At 47.0% G+C, this 21,211-nt stretch overlaps 2 protein-coding genes across 2 annotated transcripts in view; one reads left to right on the top strand and one right to left on the bottom strand.

Annotated features, from left to right (window-relative positions):
- The first annotated feature begins 1,787 nt into the window (after positions 1-1,787).
- On the top strand, positions 1,788-4,420 carry RPS27 (ribosomal protein S27). The gene is made up of 4 exons (XM_084613274.1): positions 1,788-1,944; positions 2,226-2,334; positions 3,347-3,457; positions 4,171-4,420. The coding sequence occupies exons 1-4, from the start codon at positions 1,939-1,941 to the stop codon at positions 4,197-4,199; spliced, it is 255 nt and encodes an 84-aa protein (XP_084469400.1). The 5' UTR covers positions 1,788-1,938; the 3' UTR covers positions 4,200-4,420.
- A 727-nt stretch (positions 4,421-5,147) lies between these two features.
- The window catches only part of NUP210L (nucleoporin 210 like), a 49,234-nt gene continuing 33,170 nt past the window's right edge, over positions 5,148-21,211 (bottom strand). Inside the window, exons 27-40 of the mRNA XM_084613267.1 lie at positions 20,049-20,180; positions 19,253-19,411; positions 17,654-17,745; positions 16,250-16,424; positions 15,428-15,603; positions 14,933-15,153; positions 12,801-12,937; positions 12,138-12,264; positions 11,260-11,409; positions 10,712-10,962; positions 9,263-9,467; positions 8,348-8,452; positions 5,794-5,868; positions 5,148-5,284 (exon numbers count right to left, since the gene is read on the bottom strand). Coding sequence (XP_084469393.1) covers positions 5,193-5,284; positions 5,794-5,868; positions 8,348-8,452; positions 9,263-9,467; positions 10,712-10,962; positions 11,260-11,409; positions 12,138-12,264; positions 12,801-12,937; positions 14,933-15,153; positions 15,428-15,603; positions 16,250-16,424; positions 17,654-17,745; positions 19,253-19,411; positions 20,049-20,180 — 2,097 coding nt within the window. The 3' untranslated portion in view covers positions 5,148-5,192. The remainder of the gene's footprint in view (positions 5,285-5,793; positions 5,869-8,347; positions 8,453-9,262; positions 9,468-10,711; positions 10,963-11,259; positions 11,410-12,137; positions 12,265-12,800; positions 12,938-14,932; positions 15,154-15,427; positions 15,604-16,249; positions 16,425-17,653; positions 17,746-19,252; positions 19,412-20,048; positions 20,181-21,211) is intronic.

The raw sequence follows: 21,211 nt of genomic DNA, 5'->3' as shown, positions 1-21,211 counted from the left end.
ACAAAGTGAGGCGAGGGGCAGGTTTTCACCATAATTTACTGAAGCTGTTTTGTCTAAACGCAGCCAACTCTTAGTCGGGTGGGTCCCACGGCGGGGGAGGGTCAGTCCTACCCTCTTCCTCCTCACACACCGGATGCTTTTCTCCTTTACTTCCTCTTGCCCTTGGGCTGGGAGCCCCTGAAGCAGAACAATACTGATAGGGTCCAGTTCCTTTCCCCACCCTGCTCTACCGTGGGAAAGCAGGAGCCCTTAAATCACAGCGGGTCCGGACTCAGGACTGGGATGCGGCATCAGCAGGTCTCTGTGTTTGTGTGGAGCCCGGGACTGGCTGTGGGTGGAGATTGAGGGGCCTCTCAGAGCTGTGTTGAGCTGTGGGGAGCCCAAGCCTGAAGTAGCAGAGGGGCTGCGGGACTGAGGGACACTGGCAGAGCTGAGTGGGGACTCAGGGCTAGGATAGCAGGTGGCTGTAGGTCAGGAGTGAGGGGCACCCGCTGAGCTGACGGGGGACCCAGGCAGGGATAGCAGGAACTGCGTATCAGGACTGAGGGGCACTGGCAGAGCTGTGGGGGGCCCACTGTGGTGCAAACATGCTCCAAAAACTTCTTGACATTAATTCATGGTGTGACCAGTGTCCCTGGGTCACAGTCATGGTTTGCTGACACCACATAAATCCTAATCCTGCAGCTTGTCCCTTTATCTGTGTCATCAGAAAGGTCCTCCCTTGAACGGGCCGGCAAATGAGGTGGCTAGCTCTGGCTCCGTGCCAGAGAGGGTGAATTTTTCTCCCGGGATCTGCAGGAAGGAAGCGGCAGAAAGGCCTCCGTGCATTCCAGCTGGGCAACAAGCGCCACTCGCCGGCACTGCCCTCCAGTGACCAAACCACAGGGTACCTCGCTCTCGGCCCGCTGTTGTTCCCTCTCTGCCCTGGTTGTCTGCAAACCTCTCTGAGGCGGAAGCCCAGGTTCCAAGGGAAGCAAGAAATCCAGATGTGCGGGGCCCGCACCTCATGCCTGTGGCCCCGCAGGCTTCCAGCTGCAGAGGAGCCCCGCACTGGACCTGCTCCGTGCTGCTGGAGATTAGAGAGCAGGGGCCCTCGAGGCCTTTTCTCGCGTTCGCGCAGACTCGCCTAAGTGCCCTGCCGCTCTCGGACTTGCCCCGCCGACGGAGGCCACCGTTAAGCTCCTCCCACATCCACGTGTGCATCGACGAGGGTCACTTCCGTGCCTGTCGCCCGGGAGGGTCCCAAAGCCCGGGGCGGCGGGGCCGCGGGGCAGCCCGCGTGTTGGCGGGGTGCGGCGGAGGAGCCCGGCTCCGCTCGAGGCCCTGCCGGGGTTCGGAGGGTGACCGGAATGAACGACATTGGGGCCCGTCCGTCTTCGCGGGGCCCAAGCCCACCGGCCCGGCGCTGGGACCTCATCGTCCCAGGCCCTCGAAGGACAGCACCTTGCGCCTCCTCCCGTCACCGTGGCACCCATGATGATGTCATGCGGGACCGCGGAACAGGGCCAATCCCGGGGCACCTCAGCAGCATGGGGCCTGTGGGGAAGGATCTCACGGCTCATCCCATGGGCCTGGGTCCCCAAGGACCTTCCCAAGATGGCGTCCTTTCCCGCTTCCTCAGCGCCTGGAGCAAAGATTGACCCTCTTAACATGGCCGCTACTTCCGACTACAGTATTTCTTCCGGTTGAAGGCAAAGACCTTTTCAACATGGCGGCACTTCCGGTAGTCGGAGCACTGTGTTGGCCTGAACGACCTTCTCAAAATGGCGACAGTACCCAACTCTTCTTGCGCATTGGGTGGCAGCTTCGACCTTGCCAACATGGCAGCAGGGCCGTGCCAAGTGCTCACTTCCGCCCGTGCGGGGAACCCCGGAGCGGATATAGCGGCCCCGGTTTCCGCTCTAGCTCCTTTTCGGCCCCGGCTGCCTCCACGCGAACATGCCTGTGAGTGCGGCCGAGCGGCCCGTGGGGGGCCGGGCCCGGGAGCCGCCCCCTCGCCCGGGGCGGCCCCGCTCCGCTGGCCGGGCTCTGCCGGCGGGGTCCGGGGGCGGCGATGGGGGCCCGGGCCGGGTAGCGGGAGCCGGGCCCGGAGCGGGGAGATGGCGGCGGGGGGGAGGGACCAAGATGGCGGGGGGGGGCAGGCCGGGAGGGGGGCGCCCCTCCGGAGGGGGGCCGGGGTGGGGGGGCTCCCCGGGCCGGCCTAACGCGCTGTGCTTGGCTTGCAGCTGGCGAAAGACCTGCTGCATCCCTCCCCCGAGGAGGAGAAGCGGAAACACAAGAAGAAGCGTCTGGTCCAGAGTCCGAACTCCTATTTCATGGACGTGAAGTGTCCAGGTGAGGCCCCGGCCTGGCCCCCCAGGCGGGCCTTGGAGCCCGTGCGGGGCAGCTCCCGCTCAGGGCACTTGGGGAAGGGCTCCCCCAGGCTGCATCCCACCTGCTGGCAGGCGGCCGTGGGCGTCCCGCTTCGCTCCCAGGCAGGAGCCCGAAGGTAGCTTGGTAGCCCACGAAAGCTTGTGTCCAAATAAACGTGTTGGTCTCTAAGGCGCCACAAGGACGCCTCGTTTTTGCTAGTAGAGACTAACGCGGCTGGCTACCCCTCTGAAACTCGGTAGCCCATGTGGTCAACATTTCCTGACCCTGGGCCTGTAAGAGTTGGTCGTGGCAGAAGTTGTCCTACTCCAGAAATCAAACGGAAAGCTTGCACCTGTGCAGCATTGTAAGGCATGTTTTCTCCTCCAGCTGTGCAGGGGGTACACCGGGGTTCTTGGTAGGCGGACTGCAGGCCAAATCTGGACCACCAGGTGCTTTAAAGGGATCCTGGAATCTTACCTTTTGCTAAATTTTCTCTGAAGTCTGGACCTTGATTATACTTTGACAAACAATAATAGACTATCACTGGGCTAGACCCCATGTGGGAGGAGTCCCTTAATGTGTGTTGACTAGTACCCTGCCCAGGGGATACCCTGGGATTATCTTGTCTCAATTTAGTTGTCTGATGTTAACTGAATTCATTATTGTAGCTAGCGGACAACTGATCATTCCCCACTGGGACCAGGTTCTTCAGTCTACTGTACCTACCTTTAAAATGCAAACTTAAAACGCTTGCTTTTGAGACCCCTTTAAAGCCCCACTATGGCCAGAGCAATGCAAACTGTTTGAACATTTTTCACTGTCGCCCTTAGTCCCCTTCTTTCTCCAGCAGATTAAAGTTTAATTTGCCCGCTGAAAATGTCAAAATAGTCTCAATAATATGCCAGCTTTGTCTTTTGCTCCAACAGTGGAAATAACACCGCCCCACTTCTCTTGTAGAGAAATAGGCTCACCTCAAACTTTTGCTTTGTTTCAGGTTGCTATAAAATCACCACTGTATTCAGCCATGCTCAGACTGTAGTTCTGTGTGTTGGCTGCTCAACTGTGCTGTGCCAGCCCACCGGAGGAAAGGCAAGGCTTACAGAAGGTAAGCAGCAATTTGTACTTTAAAACACCCAGGCAGCTAATGTATTTTTCCATGTCATCATAACCCCCTTACCTGTTTTGTCTTGCTCTTGTCTGTCTTGAACGAGAGATTCTTCAGGACAGGGAATGTATATCAATGCACTATACACAGTGTTATAATACCTCTGATCCAGAATTTTATCTTGAGTGGCACTTCAGAAGAGTCTCAATCTGTCTAGTATGTGCCTGAAGTGCTTGCAGGGAGTGGGTTTGCTAAGTATAATGAAATGCCTCTTAAGTGACCAGAAAAAATTAGTCTCCTAGAACAGCTGGCAGGACAGAACTACTAGAAACCTTGGGGATTCTTGAATGCTTAGGCTGGATGGCTATTTACTGGTCTTCCTAAGAGGGTCGTTGGGGATATACTTTGGCCTTCTTGGCTTTGAGCCATGCCTGGACTATTTGAGCTAGTTCTGTGTTCTGTTGGCTCCACTACAGTTTCCATTCTATAATGATGGATCTGACTTAGTGGATTTTGGAGCTGTTGATACCTGAGGGTTTCACTCTCCCAGTAGCCCTCAGTCCTTGTTGAGCTATGAGAATACGGTCTGCCTCCCTCAACGCCTAGAGGCCTTGTGGTGCTGTTACCCTCCTGTGGACTGAGTTAACGACTCACCCATCCCCCCACAGGCTGGTAATGTGCTTGGGATTACCTACTGTTCTTTCCTGATCTAGGATGCTCCTTCAGACGAAAGCAGCACTAAACTGAAGTGTCTGAGATGGGTGGGACTACCTGCACAGTTGGCTGCACAGACAAATACAGATGGTTCAAGAGCGTGGGATTCAGCCACAGAGCAACATTAAGTGTCCTGATGTGAACAGAAGGCTTTAAACAGGTCTCTGGAACGTGAGGGGAGAACATGACTTTCATACTGTCCCTGTAGCCTCACCTATCTGACTGTCAATAAATTTTGGATAAAATACAGCTTAGTCTGTTGCTTTAACTTGATACTCACTGTCAACTCACATAGTGCTCTTTTTGGGTGATATAAGCAAAACTGTTCAACCGGAGTGAAAACCAACACCTTCTGGGCAGAGTTTGACTCTGCCCTGCCTGTAATTGCAACAGATACTATGATGACCCTCAGCAGGGAAAGAATATGCATATGCAGTGAGCCCCTGTTCACCTTAGAGTGAAACCGGAGTTCTTCTCTAGTTCCGCCCTCTCCTGAGAAGTCAGTGTAATCTGACTATTCTCAAAGTGGAAGTTTCAACCACTGTGAATCCTAACTTTGCTCTGCTGGCAGCACAAGCTTTTACAAGTGACTCCAAAATATTCCTCAAACCACAGTAAAGTACCTTGTTAACCTTCCAGTGCTCTGATCTGATACCCTACCGCTATAGGCAGGCACAAGAAGCCTGCTGTATCATACATTACTGGCCTGAAAAAGGTCTAAAAGTCAAACGGACTGGTGGCTTCTGGACTTTATTCTGGCCCAAATCATGAAGGAGTTTTTTTGTTGCAGGATCTACCACACTGATCTCTTAAAGTAGAAGGGCACGAACCCTATTGTGCCTTTGGCAACATGATAGTGGGGCCCCTGTCCAGTACCCATCACTGTAGCCTGAAGATTCTAGAGTCAGACTGTTGTCCCAGAGAACCAGGAAGGTGCTGTGACTTCCAGTTAGAGGAGTTAGAACTACACCTAACATCATGCTTCACTAGATATTTATTATTGTACAAACAGGTACTTCCTTCAAACATGCCTTCTCCGTACGCTCCAAAGCCATAGCTGCGTCCTGTTTCTTTCATTGTGTTGCTGAGTACCAACAGGAGGATATGAATACCCTAAGTGTAGGGAAAAAGGTTAGTCAGATTAATACTGGACTGCCTGGATATCCTTAGGACACAGGAACAAAAAGGACAGGGTTTTACTTAAGACAGCTGCTGCCATCTAACCTTGCAATTTATAGAAAATAGTTCCTAAAACTTCAAGCCCTTTTCTGTACCTGAGACAAGGTAGGGGAGGGAATATCTTTTATTAGATCAACTTCTGTTCTTGTCACCAACAAAAGATATTATCTCACCCATCTTGTCTCTTAATATTCTGGGATCAACACAGCTACAAGCAAAAAGTACCTGGGGTTCAGGGGACTTCAAATTCACTTTTCGAGGCTGGCTATTCTGCCTCCAGAGAAATGAGTCTGTTTTACAGCAATGATAGGCTGGGAAAGGGAGCAACCAGGATGAGAGAATAAGTCCTATCTTAAGTAAGTGATGTTTGCTACTGACCTTTGTATACAGCTGTTCAAACAAATTATATATAATGTTACAAGTTTCAGAAAATTCCAGCTTACCTGTCTGAGGTGTAGCTGAGGTAGGAACATACACAATAGGTACAGTCTGCACTCTGGTCAGAAAGGCATTGTATGCTGCAAAAATAACAAATTATGTAACACTGGTGGAACAGGTGTGAAGGTATAGTTCAGGGGTCCCCAACATAGTGCCCGCAGGTGTAATGGCACCCGCCGGGACAGTTGTGTGCGCCTGCAGGACACCATGCTACCAAAATGCTGCCACCGAGCGTGGCAACCTGAGAACCACTTGCCCAAATGCTGCTGAGAAGCGTTGCCGTTTCTCGGTGGCAAGGCTTCTTTCCGCTGCCACTTCTCGGCGGCATTTCGGCAGCAGGGTGTTTGGTGCCCGCCACAGTGTGTTGGGAATAGGAATTTGCTATTCCCACAGAAAGGTTGGGGACCACTGGTATAGTCTCATTATGCTAAAAGTTTGTGTACAGTTACAGCAGTTTAAGGTGTGATTTAAACCAACACAAAGCTGCGTGGCCATTTAGGAGTCTTGGGGCCACTACTCCTGAATGATAGTACTAGGCGGCTAAGATGCTCTAATTTAGAGGTTGGTGTCACACGTACTGATTTGCTTTAACTCTCCTGAGTGCTCTACAGAGAGATGGGCTGTTTAGCTTCAGTCAATTAGTATAGGTTTAAGACCAAGTGCAATAAGCCATGCATACATAAGCATGAGTTTTTCCACAAGTTTAACTGGACCCATGCAACTTTGTCTAAAGGCCAAACTGGCAAATAAGATATTCCAACTGAACACAATTTCACAGCTTGTATGGGTCAAAACCTGACCCTGTAGTGCTCCCTGCCGTGTATGCAGGGGTGTGAAGGAGGAAGAGAATATGCATTTTGGCACTGCTGGAAAAATCTGATCCATCAGAATTGTGGGGCACCAAGTACCAAAATCATCAGGCAAAATGGGCAGAAATGTTGCAGTATTTAGATACCACTGAAAGTGTAAATAAACTTCATATATTAAAGGTTAAATCAGTAGTGCTCAAAAGGTACCCCTGTTGGAGCTAATAATCTTATCTAGCCCCAGAAGAGGGACAGCATAAGTAGCTACAGGGCAAGTTTCCACCACACTGCCCTTTGCCAGTATACCTCAGCCCGGCTCCAGAGTGACCATGTCTAGAGAGGTTTCAGAGTAACAGCCGTCTGTATTCGCAAAAAGAAAAGGAGTACTTGTGGCACCTTTGAGACTAACCAATTTATTTGAGCATAAGCTTTCGTGAGCTACAGCTCACTTCATCGGATGCATACTGTGGAAAGTGTAGAAGATCTTTTTATATACACACAAAGCATGAAAAAATACCTCCTCTCACCCCACTCCCCAGCAGGAGAGTGGGTTTGTGTGTGTGTGTGGGAAACCTGGATTTGTGCTGGAAATGGCCCAACTTGATTATCATACACATTGTAAGGAGAGTGATCACTTTAGATAAGCTATTACCAGCAGGAGAGCAGGGTGGGAGGAGGTATTTTTTCATGCTTTGTGTGTATATAAAAAAGATCTTCTACACTTTCCACAGCATGCATCCGATGAAGTGAGCTGTAGCTCACGAAAGCTTATGCTCAAATAAATTGGTTAGTCTCTAAGGTGCCACAAGTACTCCTTCATGTCTAGAGAAGAGAAAGGAATTGGGCTTTTCCACAGGGGGAAGCACATTCTTTAGGTTGCTTAGTCTCTAAGGTGCCACAAGTACTCCTATTCTTTAGGAAGTGGACTTGTTTCATGCAGGCCACTGAGCCTGCTGCTGACTTCTGGTTTATTTCAGGCTCCGAGTAGAAGAATCAAGCTCTAGCAGTGACAGGCTCCCTGTATATACCAGTGCAAAGAACCAGCAGTGCTTTTTTTACCCTTAAAGTTTACCCAAAATGATTTTTAAGACCCAGAAAGACAGGTTAATAAGAAGAGTAGGGCCCTAGCCCTAACATGTCCAGCAGCCTAAACCTCAGGAACGACAGGTTCTGACTGCAGTAGCAGGGATTCAGCCTGTTATCCTTCAGAGGCAGATTCACTAAGTTACATGACATTTACTATGGGTGGCTGGGTTTTTCCCTCCTGAGATTGTATAAACTGAGGGCCTGTCTGCTTTATATGGTCATTAAGGATGGTAGGTTACTTTATCTATCTTTCTTCCTTACTGGCCAAAATGCCATTTCCTCATTGGTGGATACTCGTTGGTGTCTACATGAAAGGTGGCTGCATCCCTGTACAGCAGTATGTACACAGGTTCTTGAAAGGCATTACAGAACTAGGACGGACACCAGGATGATCTTCTGGGGGTTAAACCTTTGTGTGCTAGACGTATTTTATTTTAGGACATGGTCTGAAATGTGGTTGTTTGTGTTGTGTAGAGTTTTTTTTTTTTTTTTTTACAAGGTGCTTGTAATTTTCAACCACACTCAAAACAGTATTGTACCCTTAAAAATATACACAAAGTATAACAGACAAATGATTGTATTCAGTGATAATGAACACACAGGTAAAGCTCTCTGTTTACCCCTCATTTAATAATTAGCTGCAAACCTCTCTTGTGTTTTCACTTACTGAGAAAGATTACAGCTGTTGATGCTAGAACAGCAAAGAGGGTGAAGAGAAGGATCTGGTAAGAGCCAATAAGCTGTTGGACAATTCCTGCTTCATTGCACTGACCTAACATTTTCCAGAAAAATGAGGTAATATTTAGTCTTGGGTGTAGGCAGACTCCTGGTTTCTGTAATAAATGATACTGTAGAGACATACATCTAACCACTCTGCAGCTTTGTTGCAAGAACTAATTGAAAAGAAGTATTAAATAAGATGTTTCAAAATCATTTATCCTTTTAATAGGAATTTGGTGTTGGAGCCTTAAGGAATGAAGTTCTCTCCCTAGACCAGGTGCAGCGCAAACAGCTGCAGTGAAAGTTTCCTGGCTCCAGCCCCTCTCAAAGTGCCTCACTAGGACTCGGAGGGACCACCTTATGGATTACAGGCAATTCAGTCTCCCTATTCTATCAGAGACTCCCCTCTATTAACTAGGAAAAAGACCCAGACCACCACCTCATGTAGACTATTAAATAAAATCAGATGGAAACTGCTTTGCAACATTATTAACCTGCAACTCCATACAACTCCTCTTCCCACCCCCACCAAGTTCAGCTGTCCACACCTAGGGAGTAAGTCTCTTCCTTGTGATCCCACTGAGTCTTCAGTGTGAAATGAACAAAACAGGGACCCCTTGTTACTGAGTTAGCATTCAAAAGGACCAATGCTGTGTGCTGCGGGACACTGAACTGCCATTAAGGTCAATGAGAATTAAGATACCGCACAGGTTCAGGCCTAGACACAGTAAGGTAGACTCGTTTCACTTTCTTGCAACAGGAAAGCAAACTGGAATGTGAAGAATGAGGATCCAGTAACTAGCAAACCACTTTGATGGCACTATTGCATCTTCTCATACAAATAAGACCAGCTGATACTTACTAAACAGATGCTGCCCTGCCAGAACTCTCACAGCTATGGAAACTCTTTGGCCTGTGAGAATACAGGAGACATTGATAAAGACGGGGGCTGCCATCTGGTGGAGAGATGTGAGATTGACCACACTAACTGGGTAGAAGACAAGTCCAGGCATGTTGGGCAAATGTTCAGGCTGCCTCACTATTATCACAGGAGAGTTGGGGTGGACCTTTGAAAACAGACAAAATGCAGTTATTTCAAAGGAAAACAAAAACAGTATATGCCAGTTCTGTATAATATTACTAGGGCTCTACCAAATTCAGGGTCCATTTTGGTCAATTTCATCGTCATAGGATTTTTTAAATCATCAGTTTCATGATTTCAGCTATTTAAATCTGAAATTTCATGGTGTTGTCATTGTAGGGGTTCTGACCCAAAAAGGAGTTGTGGGGGGTCGTGGTCCTGCTACCCTTACTTCTGCGCTCCTGCTGACAGTGGCTGCCTTCAGAGCTGGGCAGCTGGAGGGCGGTGGCTGCTGGCCGGGACCCCAGCTCTGAAGGCAGAGCCCCCACCAGCAGCGGCGCAGATGTAAGGGTGGCAATACCGCAAGCCCCTTAAAATAACCTTGCAACCCTCTTGCAACTCCCTTTTGGGTCAGGACCCCCAATTTGAGGAATGGTCTCCCCTGTGAAATCTGTATAGTAAAGGGTAAAAGCACACAAAAGACCAGATTTCACGATCTGTGATGTGTTTTTCATGGCCATGAATTTGGTAGGGCCCTAAATATTACACACTCAGACATAGAATAGCGAGGTTATTTATGACAATGCAGTAGTGATAACAAGTATTCCTGTAATTACCATCATTCGCAGTGGGTAGCAGAATACTGGATGTGCTGATACTTCCAGAAATGGCCTGGGCCTGCTGGTATAACCTTGCCCACACAGTGCGCATGAGGTTACGTGGCATAGGAGGTGCCATTTTGAAGACTCCACCACCCTGCCCTGGCGGGTGTGATGTCGCATGTTGTGTGTGTGTGTGTGAAGTCACTTCAGTGGGGGAGGAGTGGCGAGCTCTTCATTATAACATCCCCCATCCGGTTTTCTTTCAGTATCAGACAGGTGAAAAACCACCCCAAAAGAGGACTGTCAGGTTTCCAACTGGACAAATGGCCTGCCTAGCATTGGGGTTACTGTAACTTAGGTTCTCCCTTGTCTACCTGCCCACCACTCCCCCCCTCCTGATATAGAAGAGGGGGAGTGCTCAATTACTGTAAAAAAACCCACTACTGTTTCCAAACACAGAAGCAACTCAATCATTTCTTGAAGAATCTCCCACAAGGGACCAAGGGACTGCTCACACCGCACCTCGTGTACCGGGATCAGAGTCTCCCTACAGATACATGCTAAACAGAAGAAGGATTGCTATGTGTATTCCCCAGGAATGGAGGGGCAGGGGGAGCTTTCTATGTACCTCCAGCTTTTCTAACACTTTCTCAGCTCCCAGCACTCTGATCTTGCCATTTAGTTGTTTGCTGCTAAAAATCAATTCAGACTGGTTGAGGTAAAATGCAGGGAGGAAGGGAACTAGGATTCTTTGCATTCCATCCTTGCTTTGTTCACTGAAGAGACAGACCATCACATATACGGAGGCCTCAGCAAAACTCAAAGCCAGCAGGACTTCATCAGACTGGGGTTTAGCAGTGATTATGCAGGCATAGAGACCTAAATTCAAGATGGGGAAAACCAAAGAATAAACATTCAGAAGCCTTGTGTTTGACTGTTTTTAATACATAAGCCATCTATCACTGGAAAACTACGAAGAGTGAGGGGAAAGGAGAATTCACTACGCATATTCTTACCCCATGCTAACAAGTCAGCAGAAACAATGTTTGTGAAACACCACCATGTTCTCAATCCGGTGGAGAAATGGGAATTTTGTGGGAAGAAAAAAAACAATCAAAAATGAAAAATCCCCGCAAATCCCTGACCCTTTCCCTGGAAAGGGGTCAGCGTGCCTACCTTTTTCAATACTGAAGTGTGACCGGACATGAAAGACTTTACTTGCTGGAGTATCCAGTGCTATGCTGCTGAACTCAACTTGGCATAGCAGGCGAGACTCTGGGCGAAGCAGGTTAGTGACTGCATAAACCTGACTGGGGCTGCATGGGCCTAGAAGAAAGAGAATTGGAAGAATGAAGAATGCATGAGCTAGTATCATCACAATGGATCTTTCTATCTGAAGCTTTCTCTGGTGGATAGAGCAGTTGAGAGGCCAGTCTATAATTTCCATCCAACCTACATCTCCCAGACAGAAGATTCTTTCCCAGTAGGTCACTGACACCTACAATCATTTCAATAGCAAAGTACAAAGCTTTGTTTGAAACAGACAACATGTTTTTTTACTTAAAACCTAAGGCTTGGAAACTGAAATGTTTATAGACAGCATAAGAATAGGCCTTGTCCTTTTTTAATCCATTATGGTGCCAATTCCATTCACTGACATCTGAGCTGCACTTGGAGGGAAAGTAAGCCAGACAAAGCATACATTAAAAGAATTTCCTATTTTACATAAGAAAATATCCCTAATTTTGATATTCTTGGAAGGACAGATGGGATGTACTGGTAATCTGTAGTCTAGCAGTTACAAAGGTTGAGCTGTAGTTTCACCTCATTTTAGGGTTATAAAGCCTGCATGACTTTGAATAAAGTGCTAGAGGACCAGTTTATAAACTGCTTTTATACCTGCAATTCAGTGTCTCTCAAATATGAGGGCTCCTACAGAATAAATACATTTGCTCTCCCATGGAACAAACACTAGAACCACCCCATTAACTGCAGTAGTTCGGTTTAGGCCAAGCTGGAGGAATTTAGAAGAAGCCAGCAGTAATAGGTCTTACCTCTGAGGCTTGTTCCTGCACTGCCTGTGGCAACGAAAACCCAGACTTCAGAAGAGTTAGGAGTATTGGTTAGGTAGCTTTTGGGACCAAGGTGGAGGCTTAATCTTGATGAACCATTGACAACTACCTAAAACATAAAACGGGGTATAAATTTGTGTTCGAAAGACTGGTGTGTTCATATGGACAGTGGGGAGTTTTATTGCTGTAACTATTTCTCTGCTACTGAACATTCTTCCGTTCTCCAGAACCAAGCAATTTTATTACCTCTGGGACCAGACTGTCATTTACACTAAGTCCCCTTTACACTGTCAGAGTGGTGTAAAGACACAAGCTCTTAGTGTCTTCTTTTTAAAGACCCTATTAACTTACTTACAGGACTGTTTTTCCTACATAGGAACTGAATCCAGGTTTGCAAATTATCCCATGTCAAGTTACAGTAAAAACTCTGCTTTTGCAGCACCATAACACAGACTTCAGCCACGATGCTAATAGTGCTGCTTTCAGTTTCTAAGTATAGGCCGTGCAGTCTTATAAACAAAAGGATTCCAAGATAAATACAGACTAACTGCCATGGGTGCAGCGTACAAGTAATTTATGGGAAGAATTTCCTTGGCACAAGCAGTAGCAAGCTGGTCTCGTACAGGAGAGTGTAGCAATAAATACCTCTCTGTATGTTTTCACTGTCCCTGGGATGTCATGAAAGATTGTAGCTGTCCCAGCTTTCTTCACAAACGTTGCTCCGCTCAAAGGGTCTGTCTCAAGAATGCCAGTGGGGGAGACTTGCCACAGCCCAGGTTCACCTATAAAGGCCAAGTCATAAACCAGATTCCTCTGGTCAGTCTCCACTTCATGAAAGGAATCACTGAATGTGCTGGGAATAAGTTTCAGGTGTCACTTCCCCTATAGCACGTTCACAGAGTTCATACAGCGTAGGCCACACTCACAGATCTTGTATTTTTAGAGCTCAAAGTGAACCTTTCAGACAGTCACACTACACAAATGCCCCCCACCCAGTGGAATACACGGAGCTAACTGCCTGCCTGATTGCAAAGGCAGTCTATAAATCATATTTACTTGAACAAAATGGAACCATAAGGCTGCAGGTTAATATTTAGGGTCACTGAGTCAAAAGCATGCTCAGAAGAGGTTTTCTAGGATGAAGGAAAGGCTTTGGCATTCCTGGCCATGCTCTCCGGTTACCTTTTCTTCCCAAGACCCTGTCAAAGCTTAATGATGAGGAGCCAGTAATAAGACTGGAGCTGCAGGAGCACTGACTCTTGTGTACTGAGTGTTCTAATGCAGCTGCAGAACCCTTGGTATAAAGAACACCAGTCAGTAGCCCCTGTGCAGCCTGCCCTCTTGTGAAGTGCCTCACTGGTGAGTGAGGAAAAAAAGGGGAAAACAGCAGCCCTGGAATGAAAGGATGCAAAATACTCTTTTGGAGTTAAGGCCAGGGACAGCAAGGTTGAGCCCACACTTGAATCCTAGAGCAGGGGTTCTCAATCTTTTTCCTTCTGAGACCCCCCCTCCCCAATACTATAAAAACTCTACAGTTCACCTGTGGCGTAACAACTAGTTTTCTGCATATAAAAGCCAGGGCCGGCATTAAGGGGTAACAAGCAAGGCAACTGCCCAGGGCCCCATGCCACAGGGGCCCCCACGGAGCTAAACTGCTCAGGCTTTGGCTTCAGCCCTGGGTGGTGGGGCAGCTCAGGGCCCTGGGCTTCAGCCCCATGTGGTGGGGCTTCAGCTTTCTGCCGAGGGCCCCAGCGAGTCTAATGCTTGGCGGACCCCCTGAAACCTGCTCGCGGCCCCCCAGGGAGTCCCGGACCCCTGGTTGAGAACCACTGTCCTAGAGCAGTGGAGAAGGGAGGAGGCTTTCTATTGACAGCAGAGATGGGCCTGATACTCCTTTGACTTGTATTGGTGTAAATTCATAACAGAGCCAGTGTAGGTGTAAGGAGAATTAGGGCCCCTGTCATTAGATGGTGAGAAGCAGAAACTCTCCTTTGAGGACCCACTAAAGCTGACACTTTCTGGTTCTGGGCTAGGCAGGAATTGCCACTGGCAGCGCTTCACGGCACTAAGCTAGGCTCTAGTAGGAACAGGATTTCCACCAGAGCCAACAGAGCTCCCTTTGTGCTCCATCCCAGGAACGAATCTAGTGCAGAAGTCATGCCAATCCCGCTTTCCCCACGTGCAGTGGGGCCAAAGCCAGAGCCGTGCAACATGCTTCATCTCCTCCTACTGGATGCCAAAATAAGCTAAACAGGCTCTTCCTGGTCTGGCAAGCTAATGCTGAGAGTACTTTAACATGTCCAGTATTAACTCCTTGGTGCCAATAAGCATTCAAACTCCCATCGCTGAGCAGTTATGCATTTTACACTGGCCCTTATCCTGTCTGTCACAGAGTTAATGGAGAAATTAGAAGCCATACAAACTTGAAATCGGACGACTTTATGAAAGTGGAATGTGTCTGGATTAGAATTTGGCCAGGAAACTGGAGTAAACACCCCTCCCACAGCCACAGTTTTACGTTGCCTTCAAGTCAATACGTTCAGCTGCGCAGAGAACCCTACCTCCATGCTGGGACACCAGTTCAGTTCTGCCTCTGGGGAAGATGGCCCCCTATTAAATCCCCAGCACCGCTCCACTGTCCCTTAGCGGTCTCTCATTCAAGTATGGGCTGCCTAGCTCTGCTTAGCTTGTGAGATCTAACGTGGTGACTGGAACAGGTCATGTTAACACCACAATAGATAGAGACTACACCAGGAGCAGAAAAACAACATACAAACCTTCTTGGTTTACAAGGGGTGTGCTGAAACAGATCACATCTCCTACTGCAATGGGCTCTGAGAGGTCTGGCTCAATGACATGCTCCACCGGCACATGGATATAATCAGCCATGCCTGGGTGCTTCTCATCCCAGATTCCCAACAGTGTCACTCCTCTGTTCACAGCCTGAGCAATGTATGTGTAATTCTTATTCCCAGGTTTGATTAGCAGCAGGTCATCTCTGAAAGCAAACAAGCCCCAGTCAAAAGAAAACAAGCAGAGCTTCGGATGCCCAGAAGAGATAAGCAGCATATTTCAAGTATAAAAACCCCACAGCTAACATAGCCCAGTGAGTTATGTGAACCAGCTTTTCATTTCCGAAGAGCTCCCTTCAAATCTGCTTTAGCCCTGAAATACAAAACCTTTCACCTCTCCCACCACGTGTAATGCTAAAATTTTACCTGTGAGTTTTAGTCACCCTAGTCAACTATGTGCCAACCTCCTCAGGATTGTACCTGTTCAAAGCCAGGTAAAGCTGGGTGTTCTGGGCATGGAATTTTTCCCCAATATTGTCATAGAACTGGACTGTGAGAGTAAGAGCCATCCCCAGAGGAAATGCCATCAGAGATGTGCTGCTAATGGTGTAGAGTTTGGGACTGGTGCTTATCCTCAGGTATGACACTGGAGCCACCTGTAAGAGACAATGCTTCCTTTGGTTCACTTTAAAAAAACATGAAATTTATGTCTTTCCCACCGAAGCAGATCCACGTATTATGTACAAGTGTACAATGGTTCATAACTAATTCAGAAGAAAGAGCGCCACCTACTGAACCATCTCTCTTTCTTCCTGCAGGACCTAGGTTTTGCTTGGTCTCCCATCACTCAAAGCATTTAAGATTGCTCTTAAATTATCAATAGCACATGAATAAATGAAAAAGCATACAATATATTTATTGCGAGAAGGTCAGCACTGTTTCTTAGCCCTTATTTTAAGCCCTAAAAAATGAAGTAACAGATAAAGATACTTTGCACTTCTGTGGGGCCTTTCACACAATAGGGTGATTTACAAATATTAAATCTCACAACATATCATCCTCCCCCATTTTACAGATGGGTAAATTAAGGCTCAAAGAAGTGATGTGACTGGCCTCCAAGGTCACACTTGGAGTCAGTGGCAGAGCTGAGGCGGAACCCTGGAGATCGGGGTCCTTACTCGCCCCTCCGAGACACTGATCCTGATCCAATGAATAGTACGTGATCTCTCAGCATCAGCGGGTTTTCGTGATTTGAAAAAATCAGACACTGGTTCTATTTCTTTTACTTGCAACAGTTCTTACCCGGACCCCGGTTATGACTGTCTGGTTGACACCAAAGAGTTCTAGAGAAGTTACTTCTAGCACTGCAGTGCCTGTTACAGCCCCTGCTCTCAGGAGTCCCTGGCCGTGCTGCTCAATGACGGAAGAGTTGGGGAAACATTGCAGGATTTCAGAGCTCACAAGCGCCGCTCCCTCCCTAGGTCAAGGACAGAGTGAACAAACCCTCGGTTAGACTCTACGAGGCTGAACATTTCAGTCTAAATGGAGGGCAGTGAAGCTATGAGAAATCTCAGCAGGAAGAGCTTTTCTCAGACAAGCCATGTATCCAGCAATTTCAAAACTCCCCCAGGAGAGTGTGCCTCCAAGCTTTTCCAGTTCACAGCTTACCGTATTTTATTATTATTTAAATGAGGCATGAAAGTGCTGAGCCAGTGGTTTAGTGACAGCACCACCCACTCATTCACAAGAGATCAGAGTTTGGGCCCCAAACTCAATCTCATTCCCTCTGCTGACAGACTGAGAGCAGGAGGAAGGCACAATATTCTCCAGATGGTCAGACCCAGCTATGCTCAGGGTCACTCAGATATGTTGCACATTTGAGGGTGGTAGGGTACCAGAGGACACCCCTCAGAAAAGTGCATATTATATTCCTAACAGAAAAGAACACATCTGGGAGTGTGCATAATCTAAGAACCACAAAAACTACCACCCCAGATTTCATTTCTCGCACTGACAGTGGAGCTCAACCTGGTCTCAATACTCATCAGATAAAATGCATCCCTGCGCTGGGGGCTAGCACAGGGCCTATGCAACACTTAAATTTCACTTAAGCCCTTCTGTGCCAGGCTTGAGTTTCACTTAATATGCACAAAGTATGGCTTTAAAGACTAATGTTCAGGCAATTTCAGAGACTGAGCATGCCCAAAAGTGGTCTCCCATGCAACAGAATTCTGCAAGTCTGTGCAGCTCTTGGAAAGAAGATAAAAAGTTGACTGCAATGCAAAGAGGCAGACAGCTCCCTGCATTGAAAGGAATAACACATGCTGTAAACCGGTGGTGCCCAACCTTATTACACAGGAGGGCCACATAAATCTTGTGTGGGCCAAACAGATTCTACATATTTTAATGACACCTGTACTGATTTATCTTTTAAGTTCAGCTTGTTTCGTACGTATTTAGACAGAAATAACCTATGTCCAGTATTGTCTATTTACACAATTGTGTAAACTAAATGATGTAAACATGATGACAAAACACTGATGAATCAGCTGTTAGTATATTGTGTTGAAGCAGGCTATGGGCTTTATGAAATGCTCTGGTAGGTCACATACAACCCACGGGCCATAGGTTGGGCACCCCTACTGTAACCTGTTTCTCTGTCCTATATTTCCTGGGTTCAGAATGGAATGTCTTTTCTTTGTTTACCTGTTTGTATACAGCTTGAGCTGTGAGTTTGTGGACATCAGAATCTGCTCTGTAGGGCACTCTGGAGAGAAAAGTAGAAGCTTATCGAACACCTGTAGGAACAGAACAAATCATTTTATAAAGAGAAATTCAGAAAAATACATCTGGATTAAATTAAATAGCAGGTACTTTTAGAACCAATGAAAGAAAATGCTTTTTCACACAGCATGTAATCATCCTGTGGAACTCCTTCCCACAGGGGATCAGAGATTTAGATGTTGTGACTACAACGCGGAGATTGGATAATTTTTCTATCAATAACTTTATACGTGACATAGTAGGGATTAACACATGCAAGCTGATTGCTGTCTGACAGAATCCATCACCATCCATATGTACGGTAGAGAATAACAGGACTGAAACATATGTTTTTTTTCCTTCCCTTTTTACTCCTAGAGCATCAGGTATTAGTCACTGCCAAAGTCAGAATACAAAAGTCAATTGACAAATAACATGATCCAGTATGACAAATCCTATGTTCTCATGTAGGCTGGTTAATAAGAAATCAGAAGAAAGCCTCTCAATATGGGGGTGGAAATGATAATGGCTGCCTGGAGAGCAATGCACAGAGCTCATCAGCAGAGAAAGGCACTTTTATTGTTGGGAACCTCTTCACACAAGGAATATACAAATACAAAACACAGTAAGAAGAAAAGGAGTCTCCAAGGTGCCACAGGTACTAACAAATGTATTAGAGCATAAGCTTTCTTGAGCTACAGCTCACTTCATCGGATTCATGCATTCCGATGAAGTGAGCTGTAGCTCACGAAAGCTTATGCTCTAATACATTTGTTAGTCCCTAAGGTGCCACAAGTACTCCTTTTCTTCTTACGGATACAGACTAACACAGCTGCTACTCTGAAACAAAACATAGTAAGAAAGTACAGAAAGAAACGACTAAGCATTCAACATCCATTTCCAGCGGCTGTTATGTGAGCTGTATGGTTAAAGCCCTTCACATTGCACGGAAATGAGGAACTTTCTCCTGCTTACTGGCTGATATGATATTTGCTTTTATTCTGAAAATGCCAAGACTGTTTGGCTCCAGGCTCGAGAGCAGTCACTGAAACTGCCGCTGTGCAGGGGGTGATGATTTCTATTCCAAAGGCTTCAAAAGGCAAGTCTCAATGAAAATCCACAAAATCCATATCAAAAGTGAGGGCTGGACATTTAGTGTGGGCAGGCCAGCTCATTAACAGAACTCTCCCTTGCTCTGCGGCAGAAACAACACTGCAGAAGGGGGGGCTGGAGTTACACACAATCTATATACACCCCATGGGCAGCATGAATGAAGTCACCACTAACCAGGTATATCAGTTAGCGAGAAATACAGAGACATGCAGAGAAGGGTTTACACATCTCTGTGCACACTGTGACTACAATACATCTTTTGTGGACAGCCCGCAGTGTACTCCTATCCATGGCACACCTGCCAGCTTGACTTGGTATCTTGCCTAGGCTTCATTTCCTTTTTCCTCCTTGCTTCCGATATGAAATCCTGTCTTCTGCCTCTTCCCATGAAAGTAAGAGATCCCATTTGGAGTGACCAGGGCAACTTACCAATATTTGTACTTCATCTGAGAGTTCAGCCATATTTCCTTCAAACTGACCGGCGGATACATTCAGACATTGCACTGTCACTTTAATACTGGTTCTTCCAGCTGCCTTAGTATGTACAACCATAGCAAAGTTATTCTCGGGTAGAACCTGCAGGGAAACCTGACAGAGAGATGGTAGGGTTGTCATTACAGGCTGCTCAGGCCTTTCCAATCAACTGTTCATTTATAGTAAAGGAAAAATGCAGACAGATGCCATATGTAGGGTTCAAGAGGTCACTTTTCCCTTGCATTTTCTTCTTTATGATGAAAGATGCTATTATAAGTTAATTGGCTCTAGGTAGAATGGTTAATGAGTAACTCCCTCAAGAGCCTGGTACTGTTCCTCTTAAGATATACAAAGATAAGCATCCAGCTCAGTGCAGCTCCAGCTCTGCTTGGACAAGGAGACAGCTAAAGACAGTCCCTGTCTCAAGGAGTCCACAATCTGAAACATACACACAGCAGACATAGTATAAGGAAGTTTAAGGCAATGTCACTGAAGAGATCACTGTAGAAGACTTTGTGAAAGGCTTTCTCTGTTTCAAAGAAGGACTAGGAGGAGGAAGGGGAGGTCATTTGGTGTCCTAATTTATGAAGGCAGGGTGGCAGGGATGCTGGCACTCAAGCCATATGGTCTGCAGAGCAGTGCTAATCTGCCCAGCCAGGAATTCTAATGCAGCTTGCCTTATCCCCAATGCCTTTAGCCACCACCTGGCATGCAGTGGGTTTTAATCACGTTGTTGTGGACAGCTCCATACCTCTGAGTGTCGGGGGAGAAGGTCCAGAACATCCCGTTTACTCATTGACCAGTGGAATATCAGCCCTGGGTTGGCATTACCAAAGGAAAATGGAGTCAGAGTGCTGGTCAGCCCCATGACATAAACAGGCATCTGCAAAGTAAAAATACTGTCACCATGGCACTCAGGGTATTGCTGATGTTTTCTACATTACAGTTTGGGCATCTAAGCTCAATTCTGGACGGAAAGCTTCCACACGAGGAGAGATTAAAAAGCCTGGGACTGTTCATCTTAGAAAAGAGCCAACTCCGGGGGGATAGGACAGAGGTCTATGAAATCATGGCTGGGGTGGAGAAAGTGAACAGGGAAGTGTTATCACCCCTTCAGATAACACAAAAACCAGCGGTCTCCCAATGAAATTAATAGGCAGCGGGTTTAAGACACACACCAGGAAGTACTTCTTCAAACAACGCACTGTCAACCTGTGGAACTCATTGCCAGGGGATGTTGTGAAGGCTAAGACTATAACCGAGTTCAAAAAAGAACTAGATAAGTTCATGGGGAGAGGTCCAACAATGGCTGTTAACCAAGATGATCAGGGATGTAATCCCATGCTCTGGTGTTCCTAAACCTCTGACTGCCAGAAGCTGGGACTGGATGACCTGGGACGGATCACTCAATAATTGCCCTTTTCTGTTCATTCCCTCTGAAGCATTTGGCACCAGCCACTGCTGGAACTCTGGGCTACATGGACCACTGGTCTGACCCAGTATGGCCGTTCTTATGAACGGCAGACAAAGAAATGAATAGGACACAGACTATGAGGAGTTGCCAACATGGTGACACAAGAAATTAATTGTAAACTCTTCAAAAATAGTTAGGGTTTGTAGTATATGTCATGAATTTGTTACCAACAGCATATTCTCTGAAGTCCCTTAACATTACTGTAAAACATACAAACAACGTAGCTAAATGCCTAGCCCTAGAGAAAATATAACAACCCCTTCTGACAGTGGCATATCCTTGTGTGCAGAAGACTCAGGTTCAGTCCCCCACGCCCTGGACTGGTGGAAGGAGCTGTGTATGGCAAATAGAGCAAGCATATTCTACCTGGACATACTCAGATCTTCGGCAGCAGCCAAGCAGTTCCCTTTTCAGTGTGCCTTCCATGCTGTCCTGCACAT

Source organism: Lepidochelys olivacea (genome assembly GCF_965140295.1).
Source record: "Lepidochelys olivacea isolate rLepOli2 genome assembly, chromosome: 24".
NCBI classification, from domain to species: domain Eukaryota; kingdom Metazoa; phylum Chordata; order Testudines; family Cheloniidae; genus Lepidochelys; species Lepidochelys olivacea.
This window is presented reverse-complemented; position numbering and strand designations above follow the sequence as displayed.

What these genes read in the sequence shown, in the direction of transcription:
- RPS27 (XM_084613274.1), top strand. An exon ending in CATGGACGTGAAGTGTCCAG is followed by an intron (nt 2,335 to 3,346) that starts GTGAGGCCCCGG and finishes GCTTTGTTTCAG; the next exon opens with GTTGCTATAAAATCACCACT. An exon ending in AAAGGCAAGGCTTACAGAAG is followed by an intron (nt 3,458 to 4,170) that starts GTAAGCAGCAAT and finishes TTCCTGATCTAG; the next exon opens with GATGCTCCTTCAGACGAAAG.